This window comes from Copadichromis virginalis, linkage group LG7 (genome assembly GCF_057382275.1).
Source record: "Copadichromis virginalis isolate Kocher_CV1m ecotype Utaka linkage group LG7, C_Virginalis_male_GT1.1, whole genome shotgun sequence".
Classification (NCBI taxonomy): domain Eukaryota; kingdom Metazoa; phylum Chordata; class Actinopteri; order Cichliformes; family Cichlidae; genus Copadichromis; species Copadichromis virginalis.
The window spans coordinates 11,560,830-11,585,595 of NC_140624.1; the positions used below are offsets into that span (position 1 = coordinate 11,560,830).

The following is a 24,766-nucleotide window of genomic DNA, read 5'->3' on the forward strand; positions in this document are numbered from 1 at the left end:
AAGCCAAAAGGTAAATGTAGCCAAAACCAATATACTGTGTTTAAACCTCAATTATTATCATTTTTTAACTCGTGTACGTTTCTTTTTAGCTTGTCCTTTCTTTTATTTATAGTTGCGGTGAGTTTAGCATTATAGTATTTCAGAGAGCACTTAAACGCAACATAACAACGGACAGGGACGGAGGGACACGCTCGGGACGCTGCTATGATGCAGCAAAGGACCCGCCCTCCTCCTCCTCCTGCACTTGTCAAAGGCCACCGATCACAAATTACATCACAGTCGCGCCCACGGACGAAGACGCAAATTGATGCCGGGAGAATCCGTCTCCTAAATAATAAATAAAATCACCGGACATTTTTCTCCATCTAACTTAACAGAGATAATTAGTTACCACAATGCTCCCTTTCAAGAGAACTTTTGAGAGCGAGAAGCACCAGCTGCAGGAGCTCAACAGCAGACTTACCCAGTATCTATCCAGAACCAAGCAGCTGGAGCAAGAAAACGCGCATCTCATTGCTGAAATAAATAAACTGAGACAGGTGAGGACTACCGGATGGGAAACTAAGTACAGGGCTGAGATGCAGGACCTGCGGAGAATGGTGGGGCAGCTGTCGTTTGAAAAGTCCCAGGCTGAGATGGAGAGGGAGAAGCTATGGCGGGAGTTGCAGATGATCCAGAGTCTGTGCAGCGAGCAGACCGATGTGTGCCGGGACGTCAGCGGCGAACTAAAGAACTGCGAGCAGGAGCTTCATCACGCTCACAAAACCAACAGCGAACTCCAGCAGCGGCTGCTGCAACTAGAGAACGAGTATAAACGCTTAGAGGATGCACACAGGGAAGAAGTGAGCCGCCTTTGCAGTCAGGTGGAGTCCCGAGTGGCACCCATCATCAGGCAAACTTATCGTGGGCCTCCGGTGGTCTCCGTGGAAGAGGTGCAGGAGTATGCCCACGGTATGTCCGAAGGATGGATTCAGACCTTCGAAATGTACCAGAAGACGGTAGAAGACATGGAGCAGTCAATTAAAGCGGACCAGGCAATGCTGAACGACATGCAGAGGGAAAAGATGCTGTATGCGTCCGAGTTGGACAAATTACGCACGGAAGCGGAAAAACAAGGGCAGATTCAAATGCGACTTGAGGAGCAACTGATGCACATGCAGGAAAAATTCCGTGTGGACTACAGTCAGTATCAGGTAAGGACGAATTAATTGTGCTACAGTAGAAGAAATGTTTAATTTGGCATTGTTTGATTCGTTTTATCAACAAACAAACAAACGAAAAACCACTTTCAGTAAACCCCGCAAAATAAGCTCTAATTTTGGAGACGGGGGAGCGGCTTGTCCCTTGCTGCCCTGCCACACCCACTGTCCTTAAAGGTACTCATGCAGCTGCAGCTCACAGTGGCTGCTACAAATGTTTTCGATCTTTCTAATAATGTGAAATTTACATTCACATTTACATTCACATTCCAATAATGTGAAATTTATATATATATACACACGCTGCACCATTCTGGCGTCTGTACCAAAACGCTACACAATAAATAAGGAGGGGTCATTATTCAACAGTGAGCAAGGCCTGTCAAGTTTATGTACCCATAACTAAAAAATATGGATTGTGCACAACATTTGACGTCAGTATACCAGGACAGCATAGCTCCATTAGCTGGACAAACGCTATACTTCCGCCCTAGTACCGTCCAACTGCTAGATTACACCAGCCACTTAAACCAATTAGCTGTCAGACTGACAAATCCTTATTAGCCTGAAGATGCAGTCTAAAGCAGGCCAGTCAGTTACATACCACTTCTCTTTCCACCCACTGCAGGGCTGTCTTCAGTAAAGTCACACCAAATACATTCCTCTGTTTATCTGTATGTAAGGAAGGCAAATGTTAACATTACTGGAGAGGGTTTATGCACAATACACAAAGCACTACTTGAGAGGACACGCCTAAAAACTTCAAATCTGTTAAGAGCACTAAAAGCTGCCTTGAGATGAATTATGGTTTCCTGTTTTTGCTTTCCCCCCCCTACCATCAGATGACTATTGAACAGCTGGAGCATGAGAGGAATGTGATGGCTGATGTTATAGCACAAAAAATGAGAGAGCATCAGCAGCTTCTCCAGGTGAAGATGGATCTAGGAATGGAGGTTGCTACTTACAGGTGATGAAACCATTTAGTTTGTTCATTTTTTGTCTAAATAAATGAAATGGATATTTTATGTCACGTCAAGTTTAAGTCTTTTCCCAGAAGCCATTTTTACTTGTGTTAGCATGAAAAGCACAGATGGCACGAATAAAAACACTATGAGAGACAATCAGCAGTCAGCGTTATGCAACTCTTCAGTAAGCCTTTATTATGTGATATGAACCATACCTGGGTGCTAGAACCACATAGGAGTATGTGTTTCACTGCTTCCCTTACTGTGAGGGGAAATGTCTTCCATAGAAGAAGTACATGTGGCGTCTTAAATGTTTTAGAGACACGTTTAATACAAGGAAAAGCTGTCAGATGCTTTTTGCAAAGGTGTTGCTAACAGTCAGTCTACTTTAAAAAGTGTAAGCTACAACAATTTTGAACGATTTTTGTGTTGTTCATGAAGAACTCCTTTGGGGAATGAGCGCATGTGAAAACAGAGACAGTAATGGTTATTTGTTTGGAATCATTATTTTTTTTCTTTTCTTAAGAAACAATTGTAGAAAACATTGTAGAAACAATGGCTAAAATGCAGAAGCTTTCTTTATTCTGAGATATTTCTATGGTTTTGAAATCAGATTACTGATTAAACCAGCCCAAATACCTCTTCAAGTTAATCTTAACTCAATTAACTTCATAATTTACATAAGGAGACATACTTTGCTTGCTCATCCCTGGTTTTGGCACTAATTGCTCAAATCTAAGATCTCAAACAAAAGTCACATTAAGCTAATATAGCTTGGATTCATATTTTTCATTGTTCACTCACACCCCACCTGCAGTGGCTCCATGCACCAACAGTGGAGACTGCTGTACAGTTTAAAAAACCCCGAGCTGCTTAACTGAAAATTAGTGTCTGACAAGGTTACATAAATACTACACATACTATAGATGATTCTTAAGTAAAGCTGTTAGAGCATATTGTGTGAAGGAGGACTGATTTTATAAGCAATAACTTGTCTTGTTATAGCACTCAGTGTGTTGGCTTCATGTTCATGACACAGGGAGATGCTAAGATCTCAAAGCTCTTTATAAAACAGTGGGTAAACACTGTACTGGAATGTTATATCAATGTACCCTTGACATATTATAACCTCTTGCCTCATATTGACCTACATTTAAACAGACTTATATCAAAGATGGTGATAGATATTAGCATTTTAGCTTTAGCTTGCCTCTATATGGCAGGCTCTCCACAGGCACAACTGGTTTGTTTTGAACTTTTGGAATAGACAGAATACCTTATTAGAGACGTGGCAGCGGCATTTGTTTTTGTATGTGTCACGTGTCCGTTTTTGCTCTGGGATTCACAGGGAAGCATAGACAGCCATGCTTTGTGGGCGTTATTTTTAGGCCAGTCTTTCGGAAGGCACTCTCCAGAGAAGTTGCTCGTTTCATTTGCTATTGTATGTCTGTTGAAGCATGGCCAAGGAAAGGTGAGCTGTTTCAAATACTAGTAATGCATCGATATTAAATGACGGTGGCTTATTTGAATTTTTAAGACTACTACCCTATATGGTCAGGTACAGCATTCATGCCTTCTCGTAAGCCAGTTGTGTTTAGTTTGAGAGGGTTGAAATGGCAGAGCTGAAGGATGTACACGATCCCATGAGGTACTTGTCTTTGATGTTTTGAAAATATTTGAGAAATTAACTTGAGTTAGGACCTTTTTGCCCCTGTCTTCATATGTAATTTGCCTTGTCTCTGTTTAGGGCTCTTCTGGAGGGTGAGCGAATCAGTCTGCAAGATGCTCATAAGCGAGTGAATCAACATCAAAGAGAAAGAATAATAGGTATGTTTCTCAGTTATTTTTATTGATGTGATAATGATGGGAAAACACTGCAAGACTGGTTTCTACTTGGATAAATCATTTACACATTTATTAAGCAAAACTGAAAACAAAATGTCAATTCATCAAATAATTATTACTAATTACTTCTTTACTAATTACTTTTGACTCAGATATCAAAATGCCTGCCCGACGCTATACTCCAAGAGCTTCCACCTTAACCACCAAACAGCACATGGATGTAAGGTACATGCCATCGACTTCAAGCTTGAGAAGAGCCCCCATCCCTTCCTCTGGGTCCATAAGTCCGTCTAGGGTCATCCCTATTTCAGTTACAGGAAGAGCTCGCCATCAGAGTCCGGCATCCAGAAGGGATATGATCTCATTTAACAAAGCTCGGGCAGCTGCTTCTGCCTCTGCTACTACCATTACCACCACCAGTACTACAACCAAAGATAAGCAAGCAGGCCATAGTGAAAACCAAGTCAGTCGGAGTGTACCAAAAAGAACAGCAGAAGAGCAAACTGTGAAACTCATCTGGCTCCCACACACAGAGGGCCAGATGAGTCCTGACAAGTCTTCTACTCCTGATACCAAATCAGTAAGAGTGGTGTCACCATCAATGAAGAGCCTAGTTACAGAAACCGAGACCGAAAGCAAGAAGTATGTGTCAGATGAAAAAGAAAAAGGCCCCGTTGTCGACGGCAAGGTCAAAGACAAAGGAAGAACAGAGTTTACAATAGGCCCAGCTGAGAAAAAGATATTAGACTCTGTGTCTGTAGAAGAAATAATTGAGAAAGTGATAAAACCAGCAGGTTTGGAAGCCAAGGTCTGTTCAGCAGGAGATTCAAAAGTCAGATATCACGTGGAGAAAACTGAGCAGGAGGATGGCACGACTAAAACACAAATCGTGCTGGAGTCCAAAGTGGAGGAAGAGCTGGATGTTTCTCAGGACAATGCCCTGGAAGAACTGTTGAAACAAGGTGTGAAGAAAGTGTCACTAGAGGACATCAAGGACACAGCAACAGGAAGCATGGTCAAGAACCTGCTGAGTGGCTTGCAAGGAGGAGGGGACTTACAAAATAAGTCAGTCAATGTGGAAATCATCGAGGAACCAGTGGAGTCTTACAGTGATGAACAACTTGAGGCTGAGCAGAAGTCCGGGTTGACTTTTCATGAGCCTTCTGCATATTTTGAAGTTGAGGAGCCAGAAAATATCCCTCATGGCATTCAAGGTAGCAGGGGGGATGATAATGTCATGAAATCCAACACAGATGAGTCAAAGTTTGGATCTGTACAAGTCCAAGAGGTCTCTAGAGAGAGTGAATATCCACATTTCTCCCATGATCAAGAGTCTCATGAGTATTTTGTCTCCACACCAGATGAAAATCTTTCTGAATCTGAGGAGGGTGGCGGGATAACCTCATATGGCCATTATGGAATTGTAGATGACCTGTCGGATGAGAGGTATTATCAAGATGATGGCCTTCCCCAGAAAAAAGTGACTGTAAAAGAAAGTGATGAATATGAGTTTATGTCAGGTGACCGGTTGTTTGCCAAAGAGAGTTTTCCAGAGTGCATAATAGAAGAAGAGGTTCGGGTCTCACCTGTAGTGCAAGAGGCAGTGCTTGAGTACCTGAGAGAAGACTCTTTGGAGCCCAAAGAGCAGCTGAAAGGAGCTCTTGAGAAGCTACAAAGTTCAGTGTCGGGACCACTGAAAGAGGAGTTAGCTTTCCTCACCAGAGTGAGTAGTGAAAGTCCAGAGAATGTAGCCGTCGGTGTCAAAAGAGTGGAACAGTCCACTGACAATGGAACCATGACTATAGTTGCAGAGCTAAATGTTTCTCAAACCCTGGAAGAATCTGGGCTGCTGGAAGGAGATGACCTATCTGAAGATCAGATCATGGCAGCGCTCAAGTCTTCTAACATAGGGATCGAGAAAGCCTTCCAGAGTGGGGCGGGAGGAGGATACAGCATTAGAGTTTCCAGAGAAGATAATGTTGCTCATAGCGTGGAGTATGGCGACTTCAGCGACAAAGGAGAATCTGCATCTGAAATCAGTGAGAAACATTTTAAACTGGGGCCATCAGACAAGTCATTTTCCTTCCAGATGGATGTACACGGTGGCCATGACGAGGCTGCCTCAGAGCAAGAGCTGCAGCCTCCAGTCCTGGAGATGCCAGTGAAGATTTCACAGGAGAAAAGAATCGCAACAGTTTACCTTGAAAGCCCTTCTAGTGACTAAGAACTAAATCTGATTACTTTTTTCAAATTGAATAATTGCCAGTGCATTACGGTATGTTTACTTAAACATACAAAGCATATACCAATGGTGATTGCAGGAACTGTATTCATGCTATTTTTCAAGTAAACAAGCGTACTTATAATCCATAAGACTAGATTACCTAAAACAGAGTACTAGCTATTTAGTTAAAAGTATCTGATTTTCATATATGAATTTTTCTTTTTGCCATTGACTGCAGAGATCCCTGTGGGCTAGATTGTGTAAGGACTGAAACATCTACATATTGTAGCCATATTTAATGGTAGGCAATGCTGTGTGCTGTACTAGTATGTTTGGCTTTTCATAAGGTGCAGTTTGAATATCCTTGATTATTCTCTTTATAGTGCTTCATTTTGTACTAACCTACACTTAACAGCTTAAACAGCTCATTCTACAGTTTACAGCATATAATCCACCCAACCATCATGTCGTGGCTGTACTTGCCATGATGTTAAGTCTCCTTGGTCAGCATTTATTGCTCTCTGGGTTACAAGGTGCTGTGCACTGTTTGCAGAATAGGGCTTTAATTTTTTATGTTTTGAGCACCTCTAGAAAATGGAATGATGTTAGTACACAGCACATGCTGGAACACAGTGGTTTATATTAACAAGTCATTGCTAACATGTGTTCAAGACTGTTGACCTTGTGACTGAGGATAATATCATGAGAGTTAAAAAAAGAAGAAGATCTATTTGCTTTAGAATTTGTCTTAACAAAGCTCTTGTGAAGCTTAAAAGTGATTTCTTGGGGTTTCTAGGGACGGCGCAGTGGTTAGCACTGTTGCCTCACAGCAAGAAGGTCCAGATTTCAACTCCACCATCTGGCTGGGGACTGTCTATGTGGAGTTGGTTAGGTTAACTGATGATTCTAAATTGCCCATAGGTGTAAATGTGTAACTGTCCAATGTGTATCCTGCCACTCGCCCTATGACAGCAGGGATAGGCTCCAGCACCCCCAAGGGAGAAGCATGTTTTTAAAAAATAAAACAAAAAGTCTATTTTAACATGTGCCAAACATTTGTAAATTGCAAACAGTTAAGATTTTGTTTTGAGCATATAATTGGGGGTAACACTGCATTTGGAATTCTAAATGGGACCATTTAGAATTCCAAACATGGCTGTCAAGTTGAAAACAATATCCAGATAAAACGATTAAAGTAGCAGCAGAGGTGTTTTGCATTAAAAGGATGTTGCAGTGATGAAAAAGTAATCACACATAGGTTTGATCTTTGTCATGTATAGCACTTATGGCTTGTCCACAGCTGTTGGCTTTCAGTGTTGGCTTGAAGGATTCAACTTTGCTCTGACCTACGAGTGTGTTTATAACCGCACCTATTTTTGGATCATCAGCTTAGCATTGAGTGTTGACTAGAGTTTGTTGTGTTGTGTATGCGTTACAGAGACAGAAATGAAATAGCATGTGTACCGTCTGGTTATTTTTTTTGCTTATTTTCTCTAACAGCGGCTGTATAATTTACTTCTAACTACTGAAAAGTCTTTGCAAGTCAACTTTCTGGTATGATGGTAAAGCAATCCAAAAATACAACATCTGGCATGAATGCCATGCTTTTACAAATAAAATAAATTAGCAATCTACAAAAAGAACCCTTCATTTCATGATTTGTTGTGATTTACTCTTTAAACTCAAACACTCCTATATCAGTGCACCTAAAGTGTTTGTTATTAATCTTTATGCGGTTATTATCTCATTAGTGAATGAGTGACTAATACAGTGTTTAATAAAGGTCAAATGGAGAGACTGAAATCATTGATTTATTCTGAATTCTTTTGAGACCATTGCTTATATTGGTACTAATTCCAGTCCTTAGATGAAAATTGCCCCAATATTATAACATCATTAAAAAATATTATGTGTATGTTTTGTTTGAGTATTTATTTAGACTTTACTTTCTTCACCTAAAGTGCAAATTGACAAAAAATCAAGTACTGCCAGATGACAAAAACCATTTAGTTACAAAAACCATCATGACGGAATATCAACCGTTGGCTTAAACTTTAAACCACACTGAAAACAAACAAAACAAGTGTGTTCAGTTATGAAGTTTTAATTATTACCACTGGATGGTACAAGTGGAAAGATTAGAGGTCGTTTTCCTTTTACCTTTCTTCTCAGCCACCTCTGGTGCCCTGAGAAACATAGAGGACACAGTTGCTTTACTAAAACATGAAACATGAGCTGCATTCTTATAAGTGTCTGTTAGGTTTACCCTAATGTAATCATATTATCAAAAAGAAATAAATGGTAAGTGTTGACTGGTGAGGCCTGTCAGATTTCTTAACATAAGAACACTGTGATTATTTCACAAATTTACCTAGCCAGCATGTCCACAGCTTTTTTTTTTTTACTGCTTTGGGCGTCAGCACAAGAAGACCATACAAGGATCTCTGGATTTCAGGCACTACATACGGGGAAAAAAGATAGCCGAGAGAGTGGTCAATGGAAGATAAGTGTTGAAACTCAAGCTCGGAGGGGAAGCGCCACTTCCTAGCAACATGTGAACGCACTAAACATACCAAAATAACCACTGTAGCTGCCCAAGGTTTAGATAACACCTGTGCCAACTGCCCAGAGTGTCAGATCAACAAGCAGGATTTGATTTATTATGAAGACCCATCAGCAATCTGCTGTAAAATAAAGACTCAGTATGAGGCAGTTGTTGTGAGAGAGAGAGTGAGAGAGAGAGCGAGAGAGAAATAAGCAACTTCATAAGAAACTGTTATGTAAGTCCCCCACCCAAAAAAAACAAATCAAAACCTTCATCGGGAAACACGTATATGATTACACAATGTGCCCACACAAAGTGACACAGCAGACATGATGAATGGCTGTCAGCCATTTCTAGAATCACCATAAATAACAGTTGAAGAGAGCTTTATTAAAGCAGGGAAAAGAAGAGTGAAAAGTTACCGTCCTCACCGGGGAAAGTGAAACACTGCTAATATGGAACAGATCCATTTGGCCTCCTGAATGTTTTCACTGTTGCTAAGGTTGATGTAATGGAAGGCCTTTTTTTCAGCTGCACTTCAGAGGAAGGGGGAAAATGTCAAAAGCGTAGCTGTATGTGGGCTATTGTTCTCTTTGTTTTTAAAACTTCTTATGCATTGTATCTGCTACACAAGCCGGCTTAACTTCGGAAAAGAAAAAGTTACTCATTTTGAGTGATGTCATGAGGAAAGCAGTGAAAAATAAACACTCCGGGCATATCTGCTCTCTGTCAGAAAGTTTACCACTTGAACGGCGAACAGAGAAGAGTGAGCCCTGGTGTTCCATGTCATACTTGGACCCCGACTCTGCACTTTAACAGCAATAACACAGCAACATAGCAACCAGGCTCCTTCACTTAGAGGCATGTCATTACTAGTGTGGAGCAATCCCCCCTTTCCTGGTATATTTTAGTACCAGTGTTCTGTTGCTGGTAGAACTGAGCTCATGTGGCAAATAATATACAGCATGTTAAAAAAAACCTCATTACATAAGGAATAAAGAAAACCTGTAAGAGCTATGAAAAGAGAAATTGAATTAAATGAACTAAAGAGCTGCTGTTTATTCAGTGCTTGTGTGGTGATTGACACAGAAATGCCACTTTTGTTTCAAAGGACATAAAGACATACCGCAGTAATTGGGGTCAGCCTCCTATTAATTGAAAACAGCAAACTGTAATTTCCTTCCCAAAAGTGTTGCCCATCTGTCAGACTCCATCCAAACCAAAGAAGCACAAAGTCACTCTTCAGGATATTTTACACCAGAGACAGGCCTTCCAAGATTAGCATGCAACTCTGATAACGTTGAGCTCTAGAGGGATGGTGGAAATAGCTCAACTCAAAATGACTAGATATTCTGAAATGACCTCTCGCCTTCTTACTGTCAGAGGTGACGACAACTACTGACCTTTTATTAAAATTCTATGATGTCATGTTCAATGACAGTAAGTAGTCCTCTGTCAGCATTACACCTACACAGGTGTTAACCAAGACAAATATGTGCTCTGTAACACATGATTATTGTTAGTGTCCTGTAAGCCTGGCTTATTCTGCCCTTGGTCATCTCCACTCATCCAATCAGCTGAAGGGTATCGGCTACCTCAGCACCCAAGTCATACAAATCTTTTAAAATCAAGAGAGGTTCTCTGGATCTCTGCACATTTCTACAGTGGTACAACAGGTAAATAACTTCTTATTTCCTACTTTATCTCCAGATAAAGCAAGTAAATAATGAAACTTTAAGGGGATTCATCCTTTTAAACTTTTGTATGACGTTCTGTGCCTCAAAATAATCTTATGGAAATCTGGCTGTCTTATAGAGATCGTAGTTTGTGAGTGGACGTAACCTGTTTTTGTCTATTCTTTAGGAGAAAGTGACAGAAGTCATCCTGGGCAACAATAAAAGCAGGATCCTGTGGACCTACAGAGTTCTTCTATGCTTTTAAAGTTTGATCAAATTAGTGACTTGCAGAATCTAAAACAGCAAAGGGGAAAACACACAGGCACACATAACACACACACATTTGACAATAACTGATTCTGAAAACTTGGCAGCACTAGCTAATACCTTCAATATGAGCACCTTAATAGTGAGATCAGTTGTTTGGGGTTGTAACTAAGAAATCCTTGTATTCTCTTTACAGTTTCCAGACGTTATGCTTTATATGACTACAGTAGAGAATAGATTGCCCATTGTTGACATTAGTGATACTGAGGTCTTCAAAAAGGCTACCATAAAGCTGGATTCTGTATTACACCATTTGACATATAGACAGTGGAATATTTAAGTCCCAATTAACTTCTCTGGCCCAGCCTGTATCTGTGAATAGACTTACCATTGTGATGGGGTTCTGCTGCAACAGAAAGGATGAGGGCCAGGCTGTGGGAGATCTGAGCCCCCTCCAGCTCCTCTAGGCCATGACTCACAGCTATGGCATGAGCCTAACGGAAACATGCACATGAAAAAATAAGAAATCGCATACTACCAAGTAAGAGCTGAAGGAAGACTGGCAAATGACATCAGTATCTCAGGAAGCCGTTGTGTTTGTATATGTTGTGCAGAAGAATTGTATATAATGTGCAAGTTGTGTTAACTTGAATCTGCTTGTCTTAGAAAGATGCTCTGTGGCCTTGGTCCTGTTTAATAGTGGCCATATCCCTATAGACAGAGCAGGTCCTCTCTGGATTACTACAGTCCATCAGCAGTTGCAGGGACTTCTGACACTGGCTTAAAGCTTTCTTTGGTTTGTTCTGTCTCTTATAGATTCTACAGAGAAAGACATGCAAATACTCAGATTGACAGGAAGTTACTCAATGTTCTCCTGAGTCTAAGTTTCATATGCATGCAGTCCTTGATCATTTTGATTGCCCATACCATAAACCAACTATGTTAGGATATAATTAGGATGTTGAATTATATCCACAAGAAATCTGTGGTATGTCTTTCCATTATGGAACAATGATCTTCCTGGTATAGAACTCTGCAGGTGATAGGAGTACACTGAAGCCATTGCATCTTTGTGTCTGTATATTCTGTGTCTGGCATTGTACTTTGATTTCCATCTAGAAGATCATCAAAGAAAAGACTATTAGTAATAGTGCAATTATTAAACTGCCAGAAAATTAGTGTCTAGTATATAACCACAAACATTTTACTTTAATACTATGAGCCTGTTTAATAAGACTAAAGTACAGTGGGGCAAAAAAGTATTTAGTCAGCCACCGATTGTGCAAGTTCCCCCACCTAAAATGATGACAGAGGTCAGTAACTTGCACCAGAGGTACACTTCAACTGTGAGAGACAGAATGTGAAAAAAAAATCCATGAATCCACATGGTAGGATTTGTAAAGAATTTATTCGTAAATCAGGGTGGAAAATAAGTATTTGGTCAACAACAAAAATACAACTCAATACTTTGTAACATAACCTTTGTTGGCAATAACAGAGGTCAAACGTTTACTATAGGTCTTTACCAGGTTTGCACACACAGTAGCTGGTATTTTGGCCCATTCCTCCATGCAGATCTTCTCGAGAGCAGTGATGTTTTGGGGCTGTCGCCGAGCAACACGGACTTTCAACTCCCACCACAGATTTTCTATGGGGTTGAGGTCTGGAGACTGGCTAGGCCACTCCAGGACTTTCAAATGCTTCTTACGGAGCCACTCCTTTGTTGCCGGGGCGGTGTGTTTTGGATCATTGTCATGTTGGAAGACCCAGCCTCGTTTCATCTTCAAAGTTCTCACTGATGGAAGGAGGTTTTGGCTCAAAATCTCACGATACATGGCCCCATTCATTCTGTCCTTAACACGGATCAGTCGTCCTGTCCCCTTGGCAGAAAAACAGCCCCATAGCATGATGTTTCCACCCCCATGCTTCACAGTAGGTATGGTGTTCTTGGGATGCAACTCAGTATTCTTCTTCCTCCAAACACGACGAGTTGAGTTTATACCAAAAAGTTCTACTTTGGTTTCATCTGACCACATGACATTCTCCCAATCCTCTGCTGTATCATCCATGTGCTCTCTGGCAAACTTCAGACGGGCCTGGACATGCACTGGCTTCAGCAGCGGAACACGTCTGGCACTGCGGGATTTGATTCCCTGCCGTTGTAGTGTGTTACTGATGGTGACCTTTGTTACTTTGGTCCCAGCTCTCTGCAGGTCATTCACCAGGTCCCCCCGTGTGGTTCTGGGATCTTTGCTCACCGTTCTCATGATCATTTTGACCCCACGGGATGAGATCTTGCGTGGAGCCCCAGATCGAGGGAGATTATCAGTGGTCTTGTATGTCTTCCATTTTCTGATGATTGCTCCCACAGTTGATTTTTTCACACCAAGCTGCTTGCCTATTGTAGATTCACTCTTCCCAGTCTGGTGCAGGTCTACAATACTTTTCCTGGTGTCCTTCGAAAGCTCTTTGGTCTTGGCCATGGCGGAGTTTGGAGTCTGACTGTTTGAGGCTGTGGACAGGTGTCTTTTATACAGATGATGAGTTCAAACAGGTGCCATTCATACAGGTAACGAGTGGGGGACAGAAAAGTGTCTTACAGAAGACGTTACAGGTCTGTGAGAGCCGGAGATTTTCCTTGTTTGAGGTGACCAAATACTTATTTTCCACCCTGATTTATGAATAGATTCTTTACAAATCCTACCATGTGAATTCATGGATTTTTTTTTTCACATTCTGTCTCTCACAGTTGAAGTGTACCTCTGGTGCAAATTACTGACCTCTGTCATCATTTTAAGTGGGGGAACTTGCACAATCGGTGGCTGACTAAATACTTTTTTGCCCCACTGTACCTACAGGTTGTCTAGCCTGGTTGAGGCCTTGTAGAGAGAAAAAAGAGCTTTGGCTGATGGTTCCAGTTGAGGCTTGGTGCAGTGCAGACAATAATAGGGAAATGTGCCTTTCCGACTCTTTTTGTTGCATCTATTCACAAGTTAAATGCAACACTGTTGGTAGCAATGCTAATTAAACTCTCATTTTAAGGATGTCTAAATAAGTGGAGATTCTTATAGCCTCAGTGGAAACTACACTTTCAGAACTGACAGAACAGGGTAGCTTGGAGGTTTAATATGTCTGTGAAGGTTCTCACAGGTTTAATGTGCGTATATACCATTGCAATGGTATATACCAATTTGTAACCCATTTGTTATTGTGTGCTTTTTTATTTTGCATGTTTGTTTCTTTGTTTTTTATTGACATGTGGTCAGAAGTTATATACACTCACCACTGGCATGGATTTCATCGTAATTTTGGATTTTCAATTATTTCTTTGAGTTTTCAGGATGGAATAATTGCACAGCATACATCTTTCAATTACTTACAAAAAACAAGAATTGGATGCACAAGTCTGAAATAATTTTTGATTTTTTCTAATTCACACAGAGTCAAAAGCATACATACAGGCTCAAATACAGGCTCTTCCTTCTCTCGCCCCAACCAGTAGCGGCAGATGGCTGCCCCCTCCCTAAGCCTCATTCTGCCAGAGGTTTCTTCCTGTTAAAAGGGAGTGTTTCCTTCCCACTGTTGCCAAAGTGCTTGCTCATAGGGTTTCATATTTCCCAAAAACCTGACGTCAACCTGTTGGGTACCAAAAGTGTCCAATCAAGGTGAAATTGTAGCCACAGCCGCCCTGGGGCGCGGCTGCTGGACACTGGCATCACCGGGCCCTCTGACCACGGTGGGCAACAGGTGAAGTGTCTTGCCCAAGGACACAATAACCAAGACTGTCCGAGCTGGGGCTCGAACCGGCAACCTTCTGATTACAAGACAAACTGCCAACTCTTGAGCTACGATCGCCCCATAGTGGGGGGTGTATGTATAGATTTAATCCTGAATGTATACTTTTGACAATGTGCGGATGAATAAATTCAAACTTGTGTACCCATTTCTTGTTTTTAAAGTCGTGTCATTCCACCCTGTAAAAAGAACTGTTCAAAAATAATTAAAAGACCCAAAAAACCATGTCATTCATGACGAGTGTATGTAAACTTCTGACCACAACTGTGTGTCATTTCCTGTCATACTGAGTTTCTCTGACTGATACAGAACTAGGGAGTTGGAGAGGAAGGAGACAGCATGATATGATGGCAGCATTACCCACTTCGAGGACACTGGATCCATCAGGCTACTGTGCCAACAGCTTTAAACAACTAAGGGACTCTAAATTTAATTCAGCTCTCCAGTCAAGGGCCTGGCCTTTATAGGAGGGCAAATACTCACTTCTATACACTCTCTAGATATGAACACAATATCAGCCTTTAAAAGAATTTCATTTGATTTAAAGCCACACAGTTTATCATAATATCAAAATTGTATTTTTTCTTGTTTTACTAGGAGCAGAGTATATGGGAACCAAAAGTCTAAGCCTAACAGTGTTATGTTCCCATCGTTGCACTGCTTGGATTTAGGTATTTATGGCTTACTGGCTATGTACCAGCAGCACAGGTTACAAAAACAGCGTGAGTGCTCATTTCTTTGAATTTTCCCATGAATCTAAGATTATGGTAACAGACTTTGATGGATAGAAGAAGTGCCCCACCCATATATCCAGGCACATTAGACCCTTTTAGGGCAGCAGTTACGGCTGAACCCATCACTACATTCCAGCATGGCTCAAGCCCCACCGCTTTGCCTGCATGGACAGACAGACAGATACAATGCCTCTCTATCCTTTTAATTCACCCTACCTCCTTACGCACATCCTGGCAGAAGGATAATATGTCACATCCCACTGAAATATACCAAAAGCCCACAGGGCAGGAAAATTAATATAATTAGGGATCTGTAGATGTGTTGCCAAGCAAGCCACACAGTTCACTATTGTAAACGTTTCCAGTACATGACTGACGCAAGGTTGTTGGGCTTTCATTTGGAAAATGATATAGTAAGGGCAAACCAAAGTAAAAACAGAGAGACTAAAAAACAGCTATCTGATCCAGCATACTGGTATGGTGCTTCAAACTAATAGCATTTAGACTCAGCATCACAGAGAAACAAATTCCCGTTTTGTCTTGGGTATTGATTGGCAACCATGGCCTACAACAAATCAGATAAACCAGTAAAGGTTGGTTTATTTCAGCAAGCTAATTGAACAAAAGTAAACTGAGAGAAAGGGGTTCTTTTTGAAAAGAAAAAAAAAACTTCATTCCAAGCAAGAGAATACTACTGACATCTGACCTATAATACTTACACTGCAAAAACTATGCAATCAATAGCCTAAGACAATTTAATAACTACAGCTGCAAAGTGTTACAGTTCAGACTTTGGAAACTTTTTGCACAAAGCTGGTAAACAGAGACTAAATGTCAGTGAATACGGACCATAAACACGAGTTGTCAATTAAGGTTGGAGGGAATATCTATGACTCATAAAATATGAATTCATTATCTAACTAGAGATAAGTTTGGAAATACTATTTCCAAATGTTTAATGTAATAAAGTCTTTCAAAATCTCTAGATTTACGAAACTAAAGATAAAGAACAAGAAAAAAAAAACATGTCATCTTATTTGGCTATGCCCTGCCAATATAAGAACAACACAGCAAATTTGAAACTTCAGCAATAAAGGTTTGGCACAAAAATATCCCATCTACTGATTATATTGTTAGTGCACACCTTGTGTGTTAATCAAAAATGGACCTAAATATTTGGACCAGGATCCATAGCTAGAGCTGAGCTTATTGTTCCAGGCTTTGGTGGGAACATTCCCCTCCATCACAACAGTGGTGACCGATAGAGCTTTAGAGGCATGCCAAAATCTTACTCATCACCTAACAAAAGAGATTTAGTAAGCTTACACACCAGCCAGAGTCTGCACATTTTTTCAATTACACACATCATGTCAACAAACTCTGGCTCTCTGAAACAGAACAAAATTGGATCATTTACAAATTCCTCTGAGTCTACATCACCTTGCCTCAGTGCTCTTAGTTATAAGTGACTTAAGATGCATGCATTGAAAAGCAAGCAACAGGATCAAAATAAATACAAAGGCATTCGTATGTTGGCCTAAACCCAGGCAACACTATATTTTCTCTCCCAGTTGTGCTTCTAATTTCACCCCATGATTTAAACTATGCAAGTGCCTGCTATTTCTTATGTTGCCAGGCCACGAAGTTCCTGTAACAGTGCATACAGGACTTGATATCTGTGGAAGGTGTTATCACCGTGATCCTTTAATTCTTTAATCTTATTAAAGAGCATGCAGTAGTGCCCTTGGGACTTCTGTTGTCAATACGACCATATGGTGGTAATGTATTTTCTAAAGTGATGTAAACATATCAGTTATATAAAAATGCTAGCCTGTTTAGAGGAAACAAACAAAGGAAGTGACATTTAATAGAGTAACTTCAAGCTTTACACTATCTCTATGAGCCAAGGAGGAAGCCAAACTAAACAAAAAGAGAAAAAATAATGAAGCTAGTTTCTCTAGGCTGGGGCCTGCAGTCCACAGCCTAGAGAAATGCTTAAAAATATGTGCTTCTTTCCCATCTGTGCCTCTGCTTCATTAATGATTAACTGGGTTGCCATGCAGCAGTCCTACATTCCATGTCTATAAACACCATTACAAAACAGCCCTGCTTACTGCCGAGCAGACTGGACAGTCATAGGGGAAATTCTGGTTTGAAAGGCTGTTGTTTACAAGTGGTCAGCAAAAATTCCCCTTTCCAAAAACATCCTAAAAGGTAGTTTTGTGCAAATCTGCAGAAATCTATCGCCATCTTGTGGCCAATCTTAAAACATAATGTACCATACTTAAGCATAAGTGTTTCAGTTATTTTTAATGAGCATGACAGTTTAAGGAAATAGAGGAAATTATCAGATCATCAGAAAACTGAGTAGCAGCTAATATAACACACTAATGGCTGCAAATTTGGAATTCTATTTTATGTTTACAGCTGTTTATCTGTTGACTAAAATACCTGTATACCCAGAAGATATTTCCAGCTCAGTCTTTATCTTTTCTTCCTGGGTGATAACACTGCACTTACGAAGCTGCTTCAGGATATGTTCTGCCTTCAGAAAAGATAATTTTGCCCCAGGCAAAGTTCACAAGTCAAGGACTTTTTCAGCTTATCTGAGTTCAAATTCAAATTCAAATTCAAATTTTATTTGTCACGTACACAGTCATACACAGTACGATATGTAGTGAAATGCTTGGACAACTGCTCGTGACCTAAAGAAAACAAAAAAAGGAAAGGCTATGAATAAGATAGGAAATAAATATGAAAAATTAAAAAGGGTAAATTTAACTAGGAAGGAATAAAATATAAATTAAGGTTAAAAATGAAATAACTGTACAACACAAATTAGAATGAAGGGTAAATTTAACTGGGAAGAATAAGATAAAATATATAAATTAAAGTTGAAAATAAAATAACTGTACAACAAAATACACAATACATAATATAGAACTATATAAGAATGTATGAAGAAATCTAAATATAAATAAATATATACACAATAACAGCAGCTGTACAAGTATTAACTGGAAATGAAGAATATAGTGACCAGTGTTGTGCAAAAACAATGTCCAGAAAGTCCAGTGTGTGTGTAAGAACCATATGTGTGGGTCAGTACTGTGTGGTGGTGTGATTGAGAGACCGTATCGCCTGCGGGAAGAAGCTCCTCCTCAGTCTCTCTGTGTTGGTCTTCAGGGAGCGGAATCGCTTTCCTGACCTCAACAGAGAGAACAGTCCATTGTTGGGATGGCTGAGGTCCTTCACGATCTTCCTGGCCTTGGTCCAGCACCGCCTGCTGTAGATTGAGTGCAGGTCAGGGAGCTCGGAGCGGATGGTGCGCTCAGCTGACCGCACAACCCTCTGTAGAGCTCGTCTGTCCTGCATGGTGCTGTTCCCGAACCAGGTTAAGATGTTTCCCGCCAGGATGCTCTCTATGGTGCACGAGTAAAAGTTCCTGAGCACCTTGGAGGGCAGTTGGAAGTCTCTCAAGCGTCTGAGGTGGTAGAGACGCTGTCGGGCCTTTTTCACCACGGTGTTGATGTGACAGGACCATGACAGGTCCTGCGTGATGTGAACTCCGAGGTATTTGAAGCTGTCCACTCTCTCCACTGGGCACTCGTTGATGACGGGGGTCTGGTAGTTCCTCTCCTGCTTAGTGCTGAAGTCCACTATCAGCTCCTTTGTCTTACTGACGTTTAGAAGGAGGTTGTTCCTCTGGCACCAGTTCTCCAGATTCCTAATCTCCTTCACGTAGGCCGTCTCGTTGTTATCAGAGATCAGGCCCACCACGACGGTGTCGTCAGCAAACTTGATGATGGTGGTGGAGCTGGTAGTGGCCACACAGTCATATGTGTACAAAGAGTACAGCAGGGGGCTCAGAACACACCCCTGGGGGGCTCCAGTGCTGAGAGTGGTGGAGGCTGAGACATGTCCGCCCATCCTTACTGCCTGTGGTCTGCCAGTTAGGAAGTTGGAGATCCACTGACACATAGATGAGCTGAGTCCCAGATGCTCCAGCTTGGTGGTGAGTGTGGAGGGAATTATGGTATTAAATGCAGAGCTGTAGTCTATGAAGAGCATTTTAACATAATTCCCCCTTCTAGTGTCCAAGTGAGTGAGTGATGTGTGGAGGAGATGAGAGATGGCATCGTCTGTGGAACGATTTGGACGGTAAGCGAACTGTAGTGGGTCCAGTGTGTCTGGTAGTGAAGAAATGATGAAGTCTCTGACCAGGCGTTCAAAGCACTTCATCACTACTGAGGTGAGGGCTACAGGGCGATAGTCATTGAGAGAAGCAGAGTTGAACTGATTGCTATATATAATACTATATCAGCAACTGTGGTAACGATGTTTGACCGTGAGAGGGAACGCACCACCTTGTGTGAGGTTTACATTTAGAAGACATGTGAAAATCGTAACCTTTTCACCTGTGATTGGAGAGGTGGACAGAGAAAATTTAGCACCTCTCTTGCAAGAGCCGAGTGCGTCTGGGCCTGCAGTCCCCAGCCTAGAGGAAAACACACACACACACACACACACACACACACACACACACACACACACACAGAGAGAGATCATAGGGCAGAGTTTAAAACTGATACAAAGCGGATCTGAACATTCTCCTTACACCATTTACAAAAAGAAACCCAAACAGCAACATGTAAAAAAATGGCTAATCACTGTCATAACTACGTCTGTGTAAAGGTCGACCAGACCAGAATTACATATTGAGACTGAGATTCGCAATGTACTCACAGCATCTATGTAAAATTACCTTTTAACTTGAAATATGCTTTAGCAAATCTAGCATGGGCCTCTGCTAGTTTCAGGTGTCGCTCCCCATATACTAGCACTGTCATTCACCTTGCCCAACTTAATGGATTTATTTAGGATTTATATTATTATATATAATCCAAACTTTGTGTTCTGTCTGACTAACAAAGCACAAAAGCTAATGTTGGAAACTTGGTTTTTTAATCTTCTGCAGATATACTGTACATAAACCACTCTCTTTCTCTCTCTCTTTCCTCCAGACCTTTTAGATTTGCTTGCTTTGGTTTTTGATTTACTAAATACAGCACATCTCCGCACAAGACATTATTGATGAGTGCAATGCAATTATTTAGGGTTCGATTTTTTTCCCCTTTTTGTTTCTAGATAAAATTACGTTTCACGCAAATAATGTGTGGTCTCCATATTGTATCCTTCCATTTGAGCCTGCGCCTTGACAACAGTGAGCACTTTATCGAGCATCTGGGTGTGCTGCACATAGGCTACTGTAAAGTGTAGTTTGTGAACTATTGGAAAAGCCTACTGTTTCCTATTAATAACATAGAGCAAGATTTCTCTGCCTTCCCCTTTAAATTAGAAAAAGAAACGTTTAAATATTTGGGAATAAATATAACCCGCACAATGAAAGCGTTGCGGATTCATAATTTTGACACTTTGTTAGAACAAACATCATAAGATTTTAAAAAATGGGCAATACTTCCAATCTCATTAGCAGGCAGAATAAATATAGTTAAAATGGCGGTCTTACCAAAGTTTCTCTATGTTTTCCAAATGGTTCCTGTTTTCATAACCAAATCAAGTTTCAAAGATTTAGATAGATTAATAGCAACATTTATTTGGAAAAATTCAAATCTCAGAATGGAAAAAACATATTTGGAAGTACCAAAAGAGGCTGGTGGGCTAGGGTTGCCAAAATCTATCTTTATCTTTTTCACCAAATTATTGCATTGGAAATATGTTTATGAAAATAGCGAGGGTGAAGCTTGGGTAAAAATGGAACTGATGTCTAATCCACTTCCCCTCTTAACCTCATCCCTAGCTCTAATTCAAAAACAGAAAATAACAAATCCAGTTGTAAGAACATCTATTAAAATATGGCTTCAATTCAGAAGGCATTTCTGTTTGCAACAGGTTAGTAATTTTTTCCCTGTTGCTTTTAACCCTTTTTTTCCATCCATTTCAGATAAAGCATTCCAAATTTGGCATAATATTGGTTTGAAGTTTTTTTTTACAATTTATTTTCAGGAGAAACTTTTAACACCTTTGACGCTTAGATGAGAGATTACAATATACCAACCTCACATATGTTTAGATATTTGCAAATACGAAGTTTTGCAAAAACATTGTTTCCTTCTTTTCCTTACCTACCTCCTAAAAATCAAGTGGATACTATTTTGGAAATGGATTCTTTTGGCAAAAGGCGAATCTCCGTCATATACAAACTGATACAGAGCTTAAGGCCTATTACTTGGAAAAAACTAAAAATAATTGGGAAAAAGACATTGAGGTGGTTTTATCTGATGATGAGTGGAGATCTTGTTTGAATCGTATACATACTTCCTCAGGAAAATGCCATTGCATTTGCTACATTGCTTGCCCGTAGACTTATTCTATTCTACTGGAAGTCTAATAAGGCTCCTTCATACATACAATGGTTAAAGGAGGTGCTTTTTTTACCACTGGAAAAACTTAGATAGAACTTAGTTCTCTCATCACAAAAAAACAACCATTTATTGACTATATAAAAACGTATTTTCCTGATGTGTATTATACTTTTTTTTTTTGTTTTGATTTGTTCTGTTTCTCTTTACATGAGCCTTGGGTGGGGAGGGAAGGGAGGGTGGTTCTCTTTGGGGTTTTTTTGTTTTGTTTTGTTTTTGTTTAAAAAAAAAAAAGGGAATGCTCTTGAAGCAGGTTGCCTTGTTTGGGGAGATTAGGTCTCTTGTTTAATATTTTGTTCTGTCAAAATGCTCGAGAATGAAAAACTCAAAGCCAAAAAAACAACACAAAAAACAAAACAAAACAAAACTTCCTGTTAATCTGTCAGCTGGTGTCACACGTTAACTGATTGTGTCCTCAGATTAATTAAGAGTTGCTTTATCTGTCTGTGTTGGGCTGTGGCTACGTCCAGGAGTTCAGAGTGTGAAATGTCACAGGTACTCTGTGCAGCTATTTTGCATCCCAGCCTTTATTTATTGCTTTTTATAGGCTTTGGGATGCAAAATGGTCTCCCGTGTGTTTCAGCGCCTGACACCAGAACAGTCAAATTCATCAGGGATGGCTTTTATTCAAAATAACATCTCAGAGAAATAAAAACTGAAACGCTAAAATATTAAAACACCAGATTTGGTGATCATGTTTCCCTTTGTTTTAGTCAGGTTATTTTGGATAAAACCTGGTTTAAAAACATCATTGATGACAAAAAGCAATCAGTAATAGCTGGACAATGAAAAATCTGCACAGCTTTAATTAGCGTGAGATCCACAATGGTTCGACAAAAGCTAAATGACTGCCTTGGTGTGGTCTGTGTCTATATCCTGGAAAGAACTCGTAACATTTCTTGCACTATTATCAGTTTGTGAATACTTCCATCTTTACCGGAGTCACCAAATGGCACACAAGAAAGACAGTTTTTAGGGGTTTTTTTGCTTTTCTGCAGGGTGGGTCTATTTCCTGCTCTATAATGTTCACTGACTTTGACTGTATCGTTGCATTTATTTCTGTTTCGTGAAATCTGACAGGAAGTGACAGACACTTCCTTTTTGCTTTGCCTTTGTTTCTTCTGGACTCTGGATCATGGGCCCTGACTACGCCCTGGATTATACTCTGCCCCAGGCTAGCTCCATCTAACTGGGCTGTGACTATATTCTGGACATTATACTTGTAACAGATTTCGTGTTTTATGTTATAACTGCCTGTTTACCACTGCTTTTTTTTTTTCTTTTTTTTTTTGGTGTACACTGCAGCACATATCCAGCGCTGTCTGATGTTAGGAGTTTAAAATGTCAACATGTGGGAGGAAAACTCGAGCTGTTTTTGGTGCAGCTTTAAGGATTTTCAAATCTTAAGCTCAAGGGTGTTTAAACCAAACATTAAACAACTGAAATTTTCCCCAAAATGATCACTTAGCAGTTGAGCTGCACCACAATCAGATCTCTTTTTTTTTTTCCCCCACTTTTGCTTCAAAGATGGCACTAACCTGATCGACTGGGATTGGTCTATGTGCTGGACAGGGACTCGGCTGGAGCTGTTTAAATCTGTACATAAACGCTGCAATATGACTTCTAAAGAAAAAAAAGGGGTAGTTTGTGTCACTACAGCCTATACCGTATACTCACCTCTCAATGATCCTCATGGGCTCGAGCGTGCCTCTAAAAGTGTTGGAGCTTTTCTTCAGGAGGAATCATTATATAAATTTCTTCTTAGCACTGTTTATTTGTGAAGGTTTCCCTACATCTGAGCCATGAAAAAGAAAGAAATATGTACCCCTGTTTCTGCTTGCCATGTTTTCATGGGAACATCCATAGGTTTAATCGAATAAGTCATGTTAACACTTTTTTTTCCTGGAAGGAAACATATGTAAATCCTTGCGTTTATTTAACCTACCACTTAAACTACCAACACCTTACAGAAACGCTTAATTTTTTTTAACTGTAAATAAAATGATCAACATTTACCTAGCGGAGCTAATTAAACGAATTAAACAAATAAAGGTAAACATAAAGGATACTCACTTGATGACTCACTTGGTTGTCATCACTAAATTGCTTAATTTTATTAATTCATTTGTTTATTTGCCATCAGCAGAATGGTTTCCTTGGTTACACACGGCGCGTGCGATAGTAGCAAGTTAATGTGACCAACAATGGATCCTCGTCCACGTTATTCACCGGAAACATTTAGCGGTCTAGCAATTAATAGCTAAAAAAAAACATCTTCTTACAAGCTAAACCAAAGCCAGGCTCTGTTCAGCGATGCCGTTAGGGTCCGCTGCTGAAAAATATTCACCGCTGAAGCGCTTCCTGAAGGCGCAAACTGGCATATCATGGAGCGGGCAGCATTCAAGAACTACACTGTTCGTGGACGAACACGTCGTTTTTAAGTGTAGTACGATTTTTTATGTGACCACAAACATCATCAAAACGACTTAGTTTAATGAAATACATCAAACCGGATATAATCGTTAATGGTTAAACTGCGCCTGCATGTTTCAGTCTTCTTGTTAACGCTCTTTCAGTGTGCTTTTTGAACTAGCCTGGGTAGAAAGTCACTAAATCAAAGAATAGCCACATCCACGTTTTCTTTTTCTTGTGATTCATTTATCATTAAGGCGGTTGACTTAATGCAATTCTACACATTTTGGATCCGATACCAAGTAAATACAGGTCAGTATTGCTGATACCAATATCGATACCAGTACTTATAACCTACAAAGGCAGCCTATGTAGGGGAGAGAGCAGTGTGTCATGATTTATGAGATGAATTATTATTAGCAAATTATTCCAAACACATTATAATGACCATTAAATCACTCTGATTTTACTTTCGACAACTAAACTCACTTTTCAGCTTCTCATGTATTTTGAAACAATTTTTTTTGAGACCTGGAATGTAAATGTGTGTGTCTCTAAAGCACTTTGGGTCTTCTGCTGTTGTTTGAAAATAGGCTTCATCAGGGCTGGACTGGGACAAAAGAAATCGGCCCTGGCATTTTTGGTCCACGCAGCCCATCAT

At 40.3% G+C, this 24,766-nt stretch overlaps 2 protein-coding genes across 3 annotated transcripts; one reads left to right on the top strand and one right to left on the bottom strand.

The window, feature by feature from the left end:
- The first annotated feature begins 264 nt into the window (after nucleotides 1-264).
- Nucleotides 265-8,550, top strand: synm (synemin, intermediate filament protein). Of its 2 annotated transcripts, XR_014921178.1 has the most exons (5): nucleotides 265-1,193; nucleotides 2,042-2,166; nucleotides 3,912-3,991; nucleotides 4,162-6,284; nucleotides 6,472-8,550. XR_014921178.1 is itself a non-coding variant. In XM_085461730.1 (4 exons), the coding sequence occupies exons 1-4, from the start codon at nucleotides 396-398 to the stop codon at nucleotides 6,231-6,233; spliced, it is 3,075 nt and encodes a 1,024-aa protein (XP_085317856.1). In that variant the 5' UTR covers nucleotides 265-395; the 3' UTR covers nucleotides 6,234-8,550. The 2 variants fall into 2 exon arrangements, 1 of the variants encoding a protein (XP_085317856.1); XM_085461730.1 differs by having other exon boundaries at nucleotides 4,162-8,550.
- A 112-nt stretch (nucleotides 8,551-8,662) lies between these two features.
- Nucleotides 8,663-24,048, bottom strand: ttc23 (tetratricopeptide repeat domain 23; the record flags this gene model as incomplete). The annotated part of the gene is made up of 5 exons (XM_085465283.1): nucleotides 23,767-24,048; nucleotides 23,371-23,482; nucleotides 19,661-19,748; nucleotides 11,110-11,215; nucleotides 8,663-8,691 (listed from the first exon to the last, which is right to left on the bottom strand). Coding segments are annotated over exons 2-5 (240 nt in total), but the record flags the coding sequence as incomplete, so codon positions are not given.
- Nucleotides 24,049-24,766: the final 718 nt, after the last annotated feature.